This window comes from Lathamus discolor, chromosome 6 (genome assembly GCF_037157495.1).
Source record: "Lathamus discolor isolate bLatDis1 chromosome 6, bLatDis1.hap1, whole genome shotgun sequence".
Lineage (NCBI taxonomy): Eukaryota > Metazoa > Chordata > Aves > Psittaciformes > Psittacidae > Lathamus > Lathamus discolor.
The window spans coordinates 79,342,944-79,356,640 of record NC_088889.1 but is presented as its reverse complement, the minus strand read 5'-3'; the positions used below and the strand labels follow the sequence as shown (position 1 = coordinate 79,356,640).

Below are 13,697 nucleotides of genomic sequence, written 5' to 3'. Positions count from 1 at the left end.
CCAATTCTCTCTATGTTTTCTGATTTTGTAAAATTTCCAAATTTTCCTGCATTTTATCTCTGCTTTTCTTCTAGGCTGCATTAAATTTGAACTAGTGACAAATTATGCCTCCTTGTTTCTTGTGCAGTTACTTCCACTTTTTCTCTCAAGCATTTTGCAGATGCAGAATGAGCTGAATCAAAATTAGGGTCCGTGTGTTCATGGTAAAAAAACTAACCAAGAAACAAAGGGTTTACATGGAAGTATATTCAACTTAAAAAATTTAAATTGTCAGAAATAAATAGGAACCCTTTCTCACTAAAGAAAGTTAACTGGCTTGTTTTTGGTTTGGTTTTGGTTTGGTTTGGTTTATGTTTCCTGCTGACATTTTAAATTGGAGCTGGAATCCAGTTCTGCATTACTGAATCTGTGTAGTTTATCTCTGTGTCAAGTAGTGAGTGAGTTCGTGAAAATGGCGAGGACATGCTGTGTAATTTAATACCTCTAACATCAGCTGGTACACACTTCTGTGAAACTCAGCCATTTAGGTTTCAGGTTTGAGCAATAGCTGTTACAAAATTGTCTAGGTGTTTAAACTGTTGGTTTACAGTATGCTAAAATGCAGTTTGGGACCTTAGTTCTATACACCACGATCTAACTTTTTCAGTGTGGGTAGCAGCTACTAAACTGCACAACCAGAAGGTTCTTTTTATTGCTTGAATAATGGGAAAAGCGAACAGCCTGGTGTGCTTTGGACTGCAGTCACAGTAATGTGTGTGTTGTATTCCTTTTTATTGCAGCCTTCCTTTTATGTAGCAGATGCACCAACCTGTCTCAAGAAAACTAATGTTTTCTTTTTTTCCATTGTTTTATGATAGGAGGATTTCTACCTCAGTATAAATTACAGGAGCTGTGTATCTTATGGGTTTTTTTTGGCCTCAGTGATTGTTCTGAGTTGGAGTGGTTTCCTAAGGAGTGAGCTATCTTCACTGGCTTGGGCTGTAAAGACTAGCCCAGCTGCCCAGTTCCCAGAAAGGGGAACCTCATCCAGTGCAGAATATGTGGTCTCACTTTTTCTGAGACAACCCCGACCCTAAGACTGAGTGAGGGAAGTGAAGTGAAAAAGCGTGAGATTCCCATGTTATGCCTTATTACTTTGCTGACCTGTTGTGCTCACGTTTCTCCCTTCTTGCTCTTAGCAGCAGTGGCAGAAAGGTGAGGAGCCAGTCACAGCCTGTCCAAACTTACTGTGAAGCCTGGAGAAGAGTCTCTCTTGATTTGTCTCTCTCTCTCTGTATCATTAAGGTTGACAAGCTGGAGATCTGGAGGTTCTCAATGTTGCGGTGCTGAGTGCACGAATTTCTCATCCTTTTGACTATAACTACCGATGCCTTGAGGTTTACAGTCTCATGTGGGATCTTGCCTCACTAACCACTGAAGAATAGACGTGATGTTTGCTAGGTTTTGGATTATGGTTTGGTTGTTGATTTGGGAAACGTATGGTTTCTATCCAACAACAATGACCACCTGCTCAGTGCTCTAGCTTTCAAATATAGAAACTAAAATTAATGAATTGTCTGGCAAATTTATCTTCATTATGTGAACTTGTTGAAGCATTTTGAAAGAACAGGAGCGTAATAAATACCTATACTGTTGACATTTTAGATTTTACCTTTTTTCTGTGTTTGGTCATGGAACTGAAGCTTCTACCAAACTTAAGTGGTCAAATTACTTCACAGTCCTGGGATATGTATTATTGGTGACTTATACAATGATCATCAAATAAAGATACATCAGTCTTGGTTAATGATAATGCATTGTTTCTTGTTTATTGAAAGCAGAAATTAGGGGCTTAATGTAGTTCATACAACCCGAAACATAGTAATTGAAGATTTTTGTTTTATCTAGGTCGAAATAAAAAAAAAACCTACTGCAATTAGGACATGCATCATTAGTATCTAAGAATTTGCACTTCCATAATGGAATATACTACTAATGTACTATAGCATTAGTCATTAATGGCAAATTTTCCTAGTCAACAACCAAATATAAAACTGGAAGGTGCCTTTTCTTGTAATCTTTTTCCTGAAGTTTCTTTAACTTCTGAAGTAGAAATTTATGTAACCATGGCTAAAGCATTACCTGAAGGCAAACTTAAAATTTAATGACTGTAATTATTATTTTGAAATATTGAAAAAATGACAAAATAGCATTTAATTGTCCTAGCTACTTTATCACTATCATCTGTCTCTCCTTTCATTGTTACTTCTACTAACCTTTTTATGTAAGATTCTACTTACATTTTATGTCAGGAAGAAAGCTCTCAGGTTTGAGAACATTATAGGATCATAGAATGGTTTGGGTTAGAAGGGACCTTAAAGCTTATTTAGTTCCCACACTCTTGTCACAGGCAGAAATACTTCCCACTAGAGCAAGTTGCTCAAGGCCTTGTCCAGCCTGGCCTTGAACAGTGCCAGGAATGGGGCATTCACAACTTCTCTTTGTTCAAGTCTGACTACAAACTGAAAATATTCCATGGACTATAAGAAGGCATCAGGTGACAAATAATCAACAGTCTGCTATAACTGGCCTGTATTATTGTGCCTTACTAGAGTGTGTTTACCAGTGCCAGCAGTGGACCCACAAGTGCATGTATGACTCACTTCCTACCACATGGGTATTCTTTGCTGTGCTTGTTCTGTTCAAAACCTGTTCTGTTTTGATCTTATACATTCATTCTGAGCATTGTGATATTGAATATATAATGAATCGTGATCATGGAAATGTCTCAGCTTTGCTTTTCAAAGAAATGTATGTAGAAACATGTCTTTTAAATTTCCACAGAACAAAACCTGGTAAAAAGCACCAAGTGTGAGTTTTGTAAAAATACATCGATTTCTGAAGCTAGTTGCGTGATGTATTTTTTGGGTCATAATTGCAAAGCCTGTGGTGTTTTTCAGCATGAAGTTTTGCTCTTGCAAGGGTGATGACAGTTTTTTTTTTTTGCTGTTTGGTTTGGTTTTTTTTCTTTTACCCGGCTTTTCCAATATAACTAAATGGTTGTGACTGAAGAGAATCAATGAGGATATTGGCCATTTTGTCTAAAGGGTGACCATGTGGATTTCTGTACAATCTTCTCTTCCATTAGGTGTAACCAAACTCTAGTCTTGGTCTCCAGTCTTAGAAGAGTCTTAATATGTGAAGCCCTTTTTTTTTTTTTTTTTTTTTTTTAATATGTGAAGCCTTTTGTTTGTTTTGTTTTCCCTTACACCAGCTTCATCACCTGCCATTACCTGAAAAATCTGCCCCTAATAAATCTTCCTAATCTTTTATTTAATCTCAGTTCACATCTTCGTTTCATCTGAGCAGTTACCTGGAAAACTGAGACCTGAAAACCGAATGGGAAATCAGCTTATGATGAGCTTTCTGTGCTGGAGAATTTTGTTTCAGCTGTTTTTTACTGTCCTAGGAATGTTTTATTCTTCAGCTTTGGCTTCTTCATTTTTATTTTAGCATACTCTTTTAGTAATAGACTCACTTTTGCTGTAATGTGCAATGACATTCTCCTCAGTATTCCTTGCAGGAAATGTAATGCTGACTGTTAACTAGCAGCTAAGTGTTATTGGCTTGGTGGCTGAAGGTCATTCCAGATATCTTACTTCATTATTCTGTTCTTGAGAAGTGGCTCACGAAGAGAACATTTTTGAGATGCATCTTGACTTTAAAATTTACCACTTTGGAGCTCAGAGTGCAGAGGCTTTATGAGAGCAATAGACTTTATGGGTATGCATTAGTCCAATAACATGATAGGTCAGTAAGTTAGAAAATTTCCCTGTAGTGACATAATGTTTCATAACTCCCTATTACCTTCTGCAGGATACAGTACAGGCGGTAATGCCTTTCCTTTTCTATGGCTGCTGTGGAAAATATTTTATAATTTATTTTTTTTTTTAGTACCTTCTGTCAGAAGATCTCCAAGTACTTTACAAACAAATTAAAAACACCTGTGAGGAAAGTACTTACATTTATATTGCTCACGTTAAATATGGGGAACTGGAAGTGTGAAGGGGAGACATAGGCAAGGTTACAAAGGAAATCTGAGACAAAATGGGAAAAAGAAGCTGCATTAGCTTTACCTATTCTCTGGTTTTGTTTTAATTAATTTATAATGATTGTATGAAAATGTTTTCCACTGAAATTTAAGGGAAAAATATTTTTTTTAGTAGTAGGAAGAAAATTTATCCGATTTCTTTAATGTTGTTCTTCCAGTTACTCTGGGAAGCAATTAATAAGGGTATCAAATAGTGATGGTGAATGCTGATAAGAAGCATAGTGGAGAGACTGACTCAGCTACTGGCATCTAAGATTTGGATATATTTATATACTGTTTCTTTTCATCATAATCCCTTTTTATACTGTTTAGGAGCTTTCCATCAGTGAATATGAGTAAGTGAATCTAAGGAAGTTTTGAACATTAATGAGCCTCCTGGTGTCTACGTGAGTGAACAAATGATTCTTATTTGTTTTGCCTCTTTAATGGCAGTACAGATAGTAAGGAGTATTAATGGACCATCATATGACAGGACCTCATAAAGTACAGAGGATTGACCATAGAATACAAAACCAAGGGGGAGTAACCCAGAGGTGAGAATAATGAGCTGTTCCAAGAATAGTGTCCTCCTGTCACAGTATGTCAGAGGTTTCACTGACATCTTGGATCATGTAAATCAGATTTACATGTTGCTTCTTGAATCTTCCTTAGTACAGAGCTGGAAGTATTCACAACTTCCACAAAAAAAGTAAAATTAGATAAGGTGGTGGTGGTGGGTTGTTTGTTTATTACCAGAAAAGTTACTTGAAATCCATGGCTGACTCCTCCACCATTATTTGAATTCAAGATTTGTTGCATTGTAGGTACCATAAAACTCAGAAACTTGACTCAGACCTATAGTCTAAGTTGTTCAGATATAATATATTATTGTATATATTACTTTTAGTGATATTTCTAAAAGAAAATTATTTTTCTCTCCTATGTCTTAAAGTTTATGTTCTTTACTAGTGAAAGCACTACTTAGGGAAAACAGGTAGCAGAAATTTGCCCTAGAACTTAACACGCAGCATTAGTCGACTTGATAAATATTGACAATTCTAATGAGGAAATACTCAGAAATCCAGTCCATTTCCTGACATGTGGCTTGACACAGTGCAAAGTCTTACTGGAAAGCTTGATTTGAATGATCCTCATGTCAGTCCTATTACTGCTCTCTTGTTCTTTCTGACACTGACATGCAATTATGGAATTTCACAACTGAAGTGATGACAATTGCTCCTCTCTGTGTGTGTGTCTGTCTTTCCCTTTAATCCAACTTTATCTAGCAATCTGTAATTTGATAAAGTGGAATTGATATGGCAGGAGTGACAGAAGTGCCAAAACAATAATTTGATCTCCCACTGAAGTGTCAACGTGTTTGGCTGTGTGACTTTTGCATATGCTGAATACACACATATGGGACACAGATAGTATATTTATTATACTAGAAGGCAGATTTATTATACTAGAGGCAGATTGCATAAAAAAAAGGGTTTATTACATTTTGTCATTTTGCCAGTGTATTCCAACTTTAACCATTAAATTTTCTATCCGTGTACTACTATGTGTAAACATGATTGCTTGTTGCATATAAATTATCTTCATTGGGAGAAGATTTTTTCCAAATATTAATTTTGAATATAGTTGGGTAAATCTTGAAATTATAATTCTATGGCTTTGTAGAAAATTAGTTCTTGAAGGGGCTATTTATTCTTTTAAGGGCAACTTTTTCATACTAAAACTCCTGGGAGAAGGTGTCAAAGAATGAAGAAAGAACCATAGGAAAGGTACACCATTTCTTTTTCCAGAGTCCTTTAATACTGATGAAATACCTAGTTCCTGTTCAGGCAGAATATAAATGTAATCCTTGTTACAACATAGATTAGCATGTGTTGTAAACAAATTTTATTGAGGGCATCAGTCAGCAAACTAGCAAATTTTTGTTACATGCATGTGCAGAATACAGAATACAAAAATGTATTTTCTGTGGTACTGTTAATTTCAGTGTCATTTGCGAAAAGCTTTCTTGAATGAGTGACTTTGCAGTGAGCCTTTTGAGTAGTTAGTATCTTTCAAATGTCACTTTTTCATTGAGTAGGCTTAAGTTTAAAACAGCATCACAATACACAATATATTTTTATTTTAAAAATCTGATTGCCGTCTAAATCCAATACTCAACAAAAGCCTTTTTTTTTTTTTTTTTTTTTTTTTTTTTTTGAGAACAGTGCTGATTTTTATCATTTCCCAGGATTGGAAGTCATGCCCTTCAGCTGATTCTCTTTCTAGCCTTTTTAACACCAGATCATTAAATGGCATTAAAATACATGCCTTTATCTGCTATTACATTCAGCCCTGATGTTTGCATTATATGAATTTAAAAACCAGAAAGCAATCACCATAATTTTTGAACTTCCTCTGCTTTGAGATAAATTGCATTAAATATGTGATGGCTTCCTGCCAGTAACTCCTAAACAAGCTCACGAAGCTAGAAATAGCATTCTGAAATATCTAATACCTTTATATAAATTAATAAAAACATGTATTTTCACTGAAGTAAATGTATGCACAAGTTACTTTGGAATATATTTATGTGTACTTTGCCTGCATACAATGAACTGAGTATCACTTGGGAACAAGGAAGGGGATAAGGAATCTTTGGCTTCAGTATTCAGCTAAACATAAAATTGAAATTCTCAGATGTTTGGAGGGGGGGAACAAAACAGCCAAGTTGAGAAGGAGATCTTATGTCTGATGCTAATTATCTGCCAAAATTAACTAGAAAAGAATCTGTGGGAGACTAAAGCCATGTTAAACTTCTGCCTACGTCTGACTATTAACTTGTCAACAGGTATAAAAACACAGAGGGGAATTGTCTTTTGAAGTTACATGAAAAAGGGGAGAACACACTGTCATGGTTTAAGCACAGCTTGTAACTCAGAAACCACGCAGCCGTTCACTCACTCCCTCCCCTTTTTCCCCCCACTCCCAGAGGGATGGGGAGGAGAATCAAAAGAATGTAACTCCCATGGGTTGAGATAAGAGCAGTCCAGTAACTAAGGTATAACACAAAATCACTACTGCTACCGCCAATAATAATAGTGATAAGGGAAATAACAAGGGAAGAGAATACAACCGCTCACCACCTGCTGACTGATACCCAGCCTAACCGAGCAGTGATCTGGACGTTCTGGGTGACTACCCCCAGTTTATATACTGGGCATGACGTGCTGTAGTATGGAATACCTCTTTGGTTAGTTTGGGTCAGGTGTCCTGTCTCTGCTTCCTCCGGCTTCCCCTCCTCCCTGGCAGAGCATGAGACTAAGAAAGTCCTTGGTCAGAGTGAACACTATAGAGCAACAGCTAAAACCATTGGTGTTATCAGTGCTGTTCCCAGGTTGAAAGTCAAAAACACAGCAGTGCACCAGCTACTAAGAAGGTGAAAAATTACTGCTACTGCTGAACCCAGGACACCCACACATCTGTTAATACTAGCATGCTGTGATTAGGAACAGGTCTTGGATCTTCTCAGTATTTGTGAATGAATTAAACTTTCCTACATAGTGTGTTTGTTTTCTGGCAGTGCAAGCTTTCCATAACCCATACCAGTAACTTATAGTTGACCTTAGCAGCTATGTTATCTACATAATTTTCAGTTATTTATCTGACCTACCATATCCTTTGCAATGATTCTTTGGCCAGATACCAAGGCCAAAATGACGTGGTTTTAAATATATTAACTGTATCTCAGTGTGAAATATTGTATACTTGTATCAAAGTGTGTAACGGTCATTGATGTTTTAGAGAAAGGTGAGTTTGAAGTTGATATTTCCTTCCCTATCTTCTTTCTTGCTTTTCAATTTAGGATGTGGGAGGCTTTATGAAGAAGGATAGAGTAGAATTGCTGCTTTTTCAGATAGCTCTGTGTTTTCTCTGTGGTGCTTGCTAACCCTAATAGCCGGAGAGGCTGAGTAACAAGAAAAAGCACTTGATTTCTGTTGAGTGTCTGTTTCACTTTGTCTCCCACAGTTTCTAGGAGTTCCCAAAGTAAAACTCCACCAGGGCCATGGCAGCGCTTTCAGACTGTGATCCTTTGTTATGTTTCCTGCTGTAAGGCTGGAGGAAGCCTCTTAGGTTATTGAGGGTTCGTTGTTTGGCTTTGTTTTTGGTTTTGGACCTGGTCTAAAGAACACTGGAGGGGGAGGGAAGTCTTACATTGATGTGAACAAAATTATCTCTTTCTTTTGAGCAAAAGTGTCGAGTCAGGGATCATTCTTTCATTTAACTTACTGCCTACCAACACAAACCTTCAATCACTGAGGAAGATACTAATGCAGAAACTGGGAATTGAGTCCATCCCAGTTGCTCTGGCGAGGCGAAGGGCAGTGGGGATGGTTGAGTTGGCCTGCGGGAGGGAGCTATGCGCCTCACTGCCTGGATGATGTTTTGGAGCAGGGCAGCTATGATGGAGCCCGCAGTGGGGGCTGCAGGGGGGTCGGGGCTGGCCGGGACCGGTTTTGGCCAGCCATATCCAGTGCTGCCTCCCACCCTCAGAGGGCGGACTGTGTCTCCTCAGCGAACCCAGTATTTCCCGCCCAACAGCTGCCTTGCTGGGAGCAGGGGTGTTCTGTGGGAATGGCTCAGGAGAGGAAAATAATTCCATAAACAGTACTTGGAAGTGTAATGGGCACACCCTGAGGTCATCCGAATACAGAAAGCCTGCAGGTTGTAGTCTGGAGACTGCAGGTACGTCATTTGTTCTTACACATCCAGACTGTTGTAACTACAGAAGAAGCTGGAGTTCCCTATTAATGAAGGGTGCCAAAGCCACTAGGAACTAGGCTTTTAATGAGTAATAGGTTTGTTTGTTGTTTTATTGAGGGGGGTTTGCCTCTTTATGCTTGGTGTTTGTTTTTTTTAAACGCCTTTGTATGCTTTTACCACATGGTAAGAATTCGAAGACTCATTAACCAGAAACATAGCTGGAAGTTAGAGACCTTTATTTAAGATAAGAAATATGTATATTTCGTACAAATTATCTAGAAAATGTGTTAAAATACAGTTTTAAAAGCCTGTATTTCAGTATGAGCTGACAGAGGCAAAAGACAACGTAGGCTGTTTCTAGCCTGTATGACTGTGCATGTGGAGTTGTACGCCATCTCATGCGCTCTGCTTGTCACAGCAGCAGGGAGAGGTTTTGCTTTTCAGTGTGGTAAAATTACTGTAATGTGAACTTATTCTCAGCTTCTTACTAGGAGCTAGGGATGTTTTTGTAGGCAAATGTTTCCAAGCATAGGATATGAACAGAGCTATGCCTGCAACCAGTAGCCATTTTGACTACTTTTTAACTCTCATGTTGAATTTTCCTTATGGAATAAGGTTTGTAATTTCAACAATGCAGAAATTAAAGTTCGACATCCTCATGATTAAAAATGCTTTTCACTTCATCTGTTTGAGCTGAGCCTCATGTTCTTAGTCACTACCTATTTTAATAATCTCAAACTTCACAATGTTTTTTGGGCATAGGAAAATATAATCTCACAGGATGTTGGTAGCCTGATATAACTTTAATATTTCAACTGTATATATTTTCAAAAAGTTTAAAAGCTAAGGTCAGTTTGGGGAGAAGGCAGAGGGGAAGGGAAAAAGGTGTGTAGAATTTGTATTACTTCTGATTTTACATACAAAAATAATTAGCCTGAGGTTTAAAGTGCTGGGCATTCAACTTAAATCTTTGTTATAAGCTATCATTATTGGCTTCACTTATTCTTGCTCAAAAATGTGCTCTCTGTGTTTGGAAATGTAGAATCAGTTCATTAAGCTAGGTGAAATCTAGCCATGATGACAATAAATGGAGCAGGTCAATGTTTGTTGGGATATGGGGCAGAAATACACAGCAGAATAACTCCTAGGAGAACTTTATATAATGAGACCACTGCAGGAAGCCACTTAGTGTTCTGCACTCATGGAGAATCACGAGTTATATAGCCAATAAGAGTATTTATTCTTGCATAAAGGTCCTAGATGATACCATTTAGAAAATGCATATTTTTCTTACTTCTCTTATGCATCAGGCTTGCTGATACACTTTTTATTAGACAAGTTATCTTGCAGATGTTGTCTCATTAAACTGGGGTATATATATATTCTCCATTAATTTTCTATTCCCAAGTCCTAGCCAATGCATTCTGATTTTCTTTCTTTAAAACTGCAGGAGAGCATTTCATATATTGACTGATAAACAGGTTGCACATTAGCTGATTAAACTTAACAGAACAGTATTAATGCAACACTTGGAAACTTGTCTTTCTCAATTCTTCAAAAGGTAAAATAATGCACGAGTTGTAATCTAGAAATGCTTTCAACTTCTCTGCTTAATTCAAAGTTTTAGAAAATGACAAAACCTTCCTAAAAGAGAAAATACAGTGACTGAGGAGTATGAAAATAAATTAAGTAGTTTTCCTTGACTATTTGTGTCAAGATAGTAAATCTTGGCTATATTGTATGAACATTGTATGGACTTGGAAATGTTTATTTTCCATACAGACACCTCACTTCTTGGACATACATGCACTTTAGAAGGAGCTCTATGCCTAAATTTTTTATTTTTTTTTTTTTTATTTTTTTAATTTTGTTTTATTTTTTCCCCAGCCAGAAACATGTCCATCTGTGCATAGCCATGTTTGGCTCCAGAGGATGGGCTCTGTGATTGTTCCTTTCTATGAACCTCCACTGTTGGTACCCAGGTATCATACAGGATTTGGCTTGCTGTGGGCATTGTTTTCAGGAATTGAGATTGAAAACAGTGATCCAAACCAAAATACTGCTTACTGCTGGAGTGGGTCCAGGGAAGATCAGTGAAGCTGGTGAAGGACCTGGAGCACAAGTCTGATGAGGAGCAGCTGAAGAAGCTGGGGTTGTTTAACCTGGAGAAGAGAAGGTTCAGAGGGGGACCTTATTGTTCTGTAAAATTACCTGATAGGAGGTTGTAGTGAGGTGGGGGTCAGTCCCTTTTCCCAAGTAAGAAATAGGACAAGAGGTAACGGCCTGAAGCTGCACCAGGGGAGGTTTAGATTGGATATTAGGAAAAATCTCTTCACCAAGAGGGTGGTCAGGTGTTGGAACAGGCTTCCCAGGGAAGTGGTGGAATCACTGTCCCTGGAAGTGTTCAAAAACCGTGTAGGTGAGGCCATTAGTACACATGGTTTACTGATGGACTTGGCAGTGCTGGGGTAATGGTTGGACTTGATCTTAAAGGTCTTTTCCAACCTAGCTGATGCTATGAATATGCTTAACGGAATGACCACAACAAGGGAGAAGGGAAAGAATGTAAACCCAAAGGACTCAATGTGTTGACTGAGGCCAGTAACTAAGTAACCCCACAGCCACCTGCCTGATGGGGTTGATGAGACAACAGGAAAAGGAAGAAAACTCATGGGTTTATTAAGGGAGGAGGGAAGAGGAGGGAATAAAAAGGAAATATGGGCAGTGTGGATCAGCTGTGCAGCCATGTCCTCTCCCCATCTCTTACCTGCCACTACCCTGCTCCCTGGGGGTGTTGGTATGGAAAGGCATGAGGGTCTCAGCGGGAGCAAAAAGGAAGGTGTTGTTGCTGTGCAAGCGTTGTTTGCATAACAAGAAATTGGTGTGTTACCAACATTGTTACAGGGAAGATCAATCAGGAAGGCTAAGGTTACTGAAACTGTTCACCAAAATGAATTGCAACAGCAGAACAGGTATTTTATGGCCAGTGAGGAAAGCTATGCTTTTGCCTGTTCTTAAGCCAGCAATCTTTTATTCATGCAGGCACTATTTGTTTATTTATAGTTGAAAGGAGTCCATAATTCTTTAAACTATCTCACTTCCATTGCCAGCATTTCAGCACTCCTTAGGAAGCAGAGGATGAGTTTACAGGTTATTAATGAATAGGGAAAGCCTTATGTCATTTGTATTTGAGTTTAGACTTCTACTATCTATAGGTGTAAATTGATCAGATGGCTTTCCAGGAGCACATGCATGCAAGATTATCAGTGGCAGATTGTTTTCAGCATATTTGAAGGGGAAAGACTGAATCAGCCTGTTTTGTTTGCCAAATTAATATCTGGGATGTAATCCAATCTGATTAACAGGATAGCTATGATTGGATCATGAAAGGGTAAGCAGATATTTGGAAGGAGTTTTTTATATCTACTGGCCCTATTACTTTCCCGGTAGCTTGAACACATGCAAGAATATGTTTCTGTCCAGTAATCCAATTCATTTCTCATTGATTCCAGTTTGTCTTTTCATGCTGTATTGGATCTTTTGCCAGGTAAATCTTTTCTCTGTAGTTATAGATTGCTTTTTACAGCTGCCTAGGTGTCTGGTAGTGGATGGTTAGATCAAAACTTCCTAATTCAGCTGTTTCGGAACTGACTTCTTCAACAGTGGTGCAGGATGTCTTTTCCTTTAATGAAACATTACTATCAGGACATTTGCGCTTAAATATATATCCATATTTGGACATTTGAATATGTATGCATGTTTTTATTGTCTTTAAAATGTCATTGTGTTGTGGTTTAAGCCCAGCCATGCAGCCTGTCTCTCACTCCTGCCCTTCTTCCCCTGCCCCAGAGGGACGAGGAGGAGAATTGAAAGAATGTAATAACGATTGTTATGTAAGGAGTAAAGTAAAGGTTAATGGATTATTTTTTCCCTTTTTTTCTTTAAGAGGTATGCTTTATGGTTGGTTGTTTGGGTTTTGGGGTTTTGTTTGTTTGTCTGGGGAGTGATGCAGAGACTGTATATAAACCACATGCTTTCCAGATTTGATTTCTGTAAAAAGAGCAGTTTTGCACAGTTCAGCTGAAAACTTCTTCTTGTTGCTCAAGGTCAGGAAAATCCAGCTGCTTGATTTATCTCAGCTCCTTGAGTGCTGACACAGGACACCCAGGGCAATATTCATAGAACTGTGTGTATGTGAAGGGATGTCTCATTATGACATACTTGTTGTGTAACAACTTTTTTAAAAAATTGGGGGGTATTTCTGAAAAATACATATAATTATTAGAAGCAGAATGTTGATGTTTGAAGTCTAAAAGTAAAATGATGATTGCTTTTTTGTTTTTTCCTTTTCCTGTCAGCAGACTAAAGTACAAACAAAGGTTAATTTACTACTTTTTTTTGCTTGTTTGTTTTTTGATTCCTAGTAATAGCCTGAATCGAGCTATACTTTTTAACTTTGAGATGACAAGTGTAATAGGTAACAGCCAGTCAAGAAAACATTTTCTGGCTCTTTTGACCTTGCCAAGTCAATATCTTCACCATTCTTTTCTGTAGCAGTAAAACACATTCCTAGATAGCTTGTGAGGATTTGTTTTGTTTTCTCATTTGATAAGCTTTTGCTGCTGTTGAAGATATAGAGTGCTTAATCAGTTATTTTTAACCAATGTTGGAAGGAAATTTTTCGTGACAGTGTTTTAAGAGTGTTGAAAACTAGGCAAATAGAAAAATTTTGCCCTTCTGTATTTGTTATATTCTGTATAAAGCTTTAAAGAACTGTGATGCACTGTTCATTAAAAGGTAACAAATTTTCAATCTTTATTACACAGACTAAGTAAAAAAGCTTAATTTAAAACACTTAGAATTAGAA

The 13,697-nt window shown here is 37.7% G+C and overlaps 1 protein-coding gene across 18 annotated transcripts in view; it reads left to right on the top strand.

Annotated features, from left to right (window-relative positions):
• RBFOX1 (RNA binding fox-1 homolog 1) overlaps positions 1-13,697 on the top strand; it is an 892,094-nt gene that overhangs the window by 305,050 nt on the left and 573,347 nt on the right. Inside the window, exon 1 of one of the 18 annotated variants that reach the window (XM_065683980.1) lies at positions 12,305-12,377. The exons of the other annotated variants lie outside the window; for them this stretch is intronic. Within the exon in view, the coding sequence (XP_065540052.1) occupies positions 12,354-12,377 (24 nt within the window). The 5' untranslated portion in view covers positions 12,305-12,353. Of the gene's footprint in view, positions 1-12,304; positions 12,378-13,697 lie in introns of those variants that run through there. 18 annotated transcript variants of the gene reach the window in all.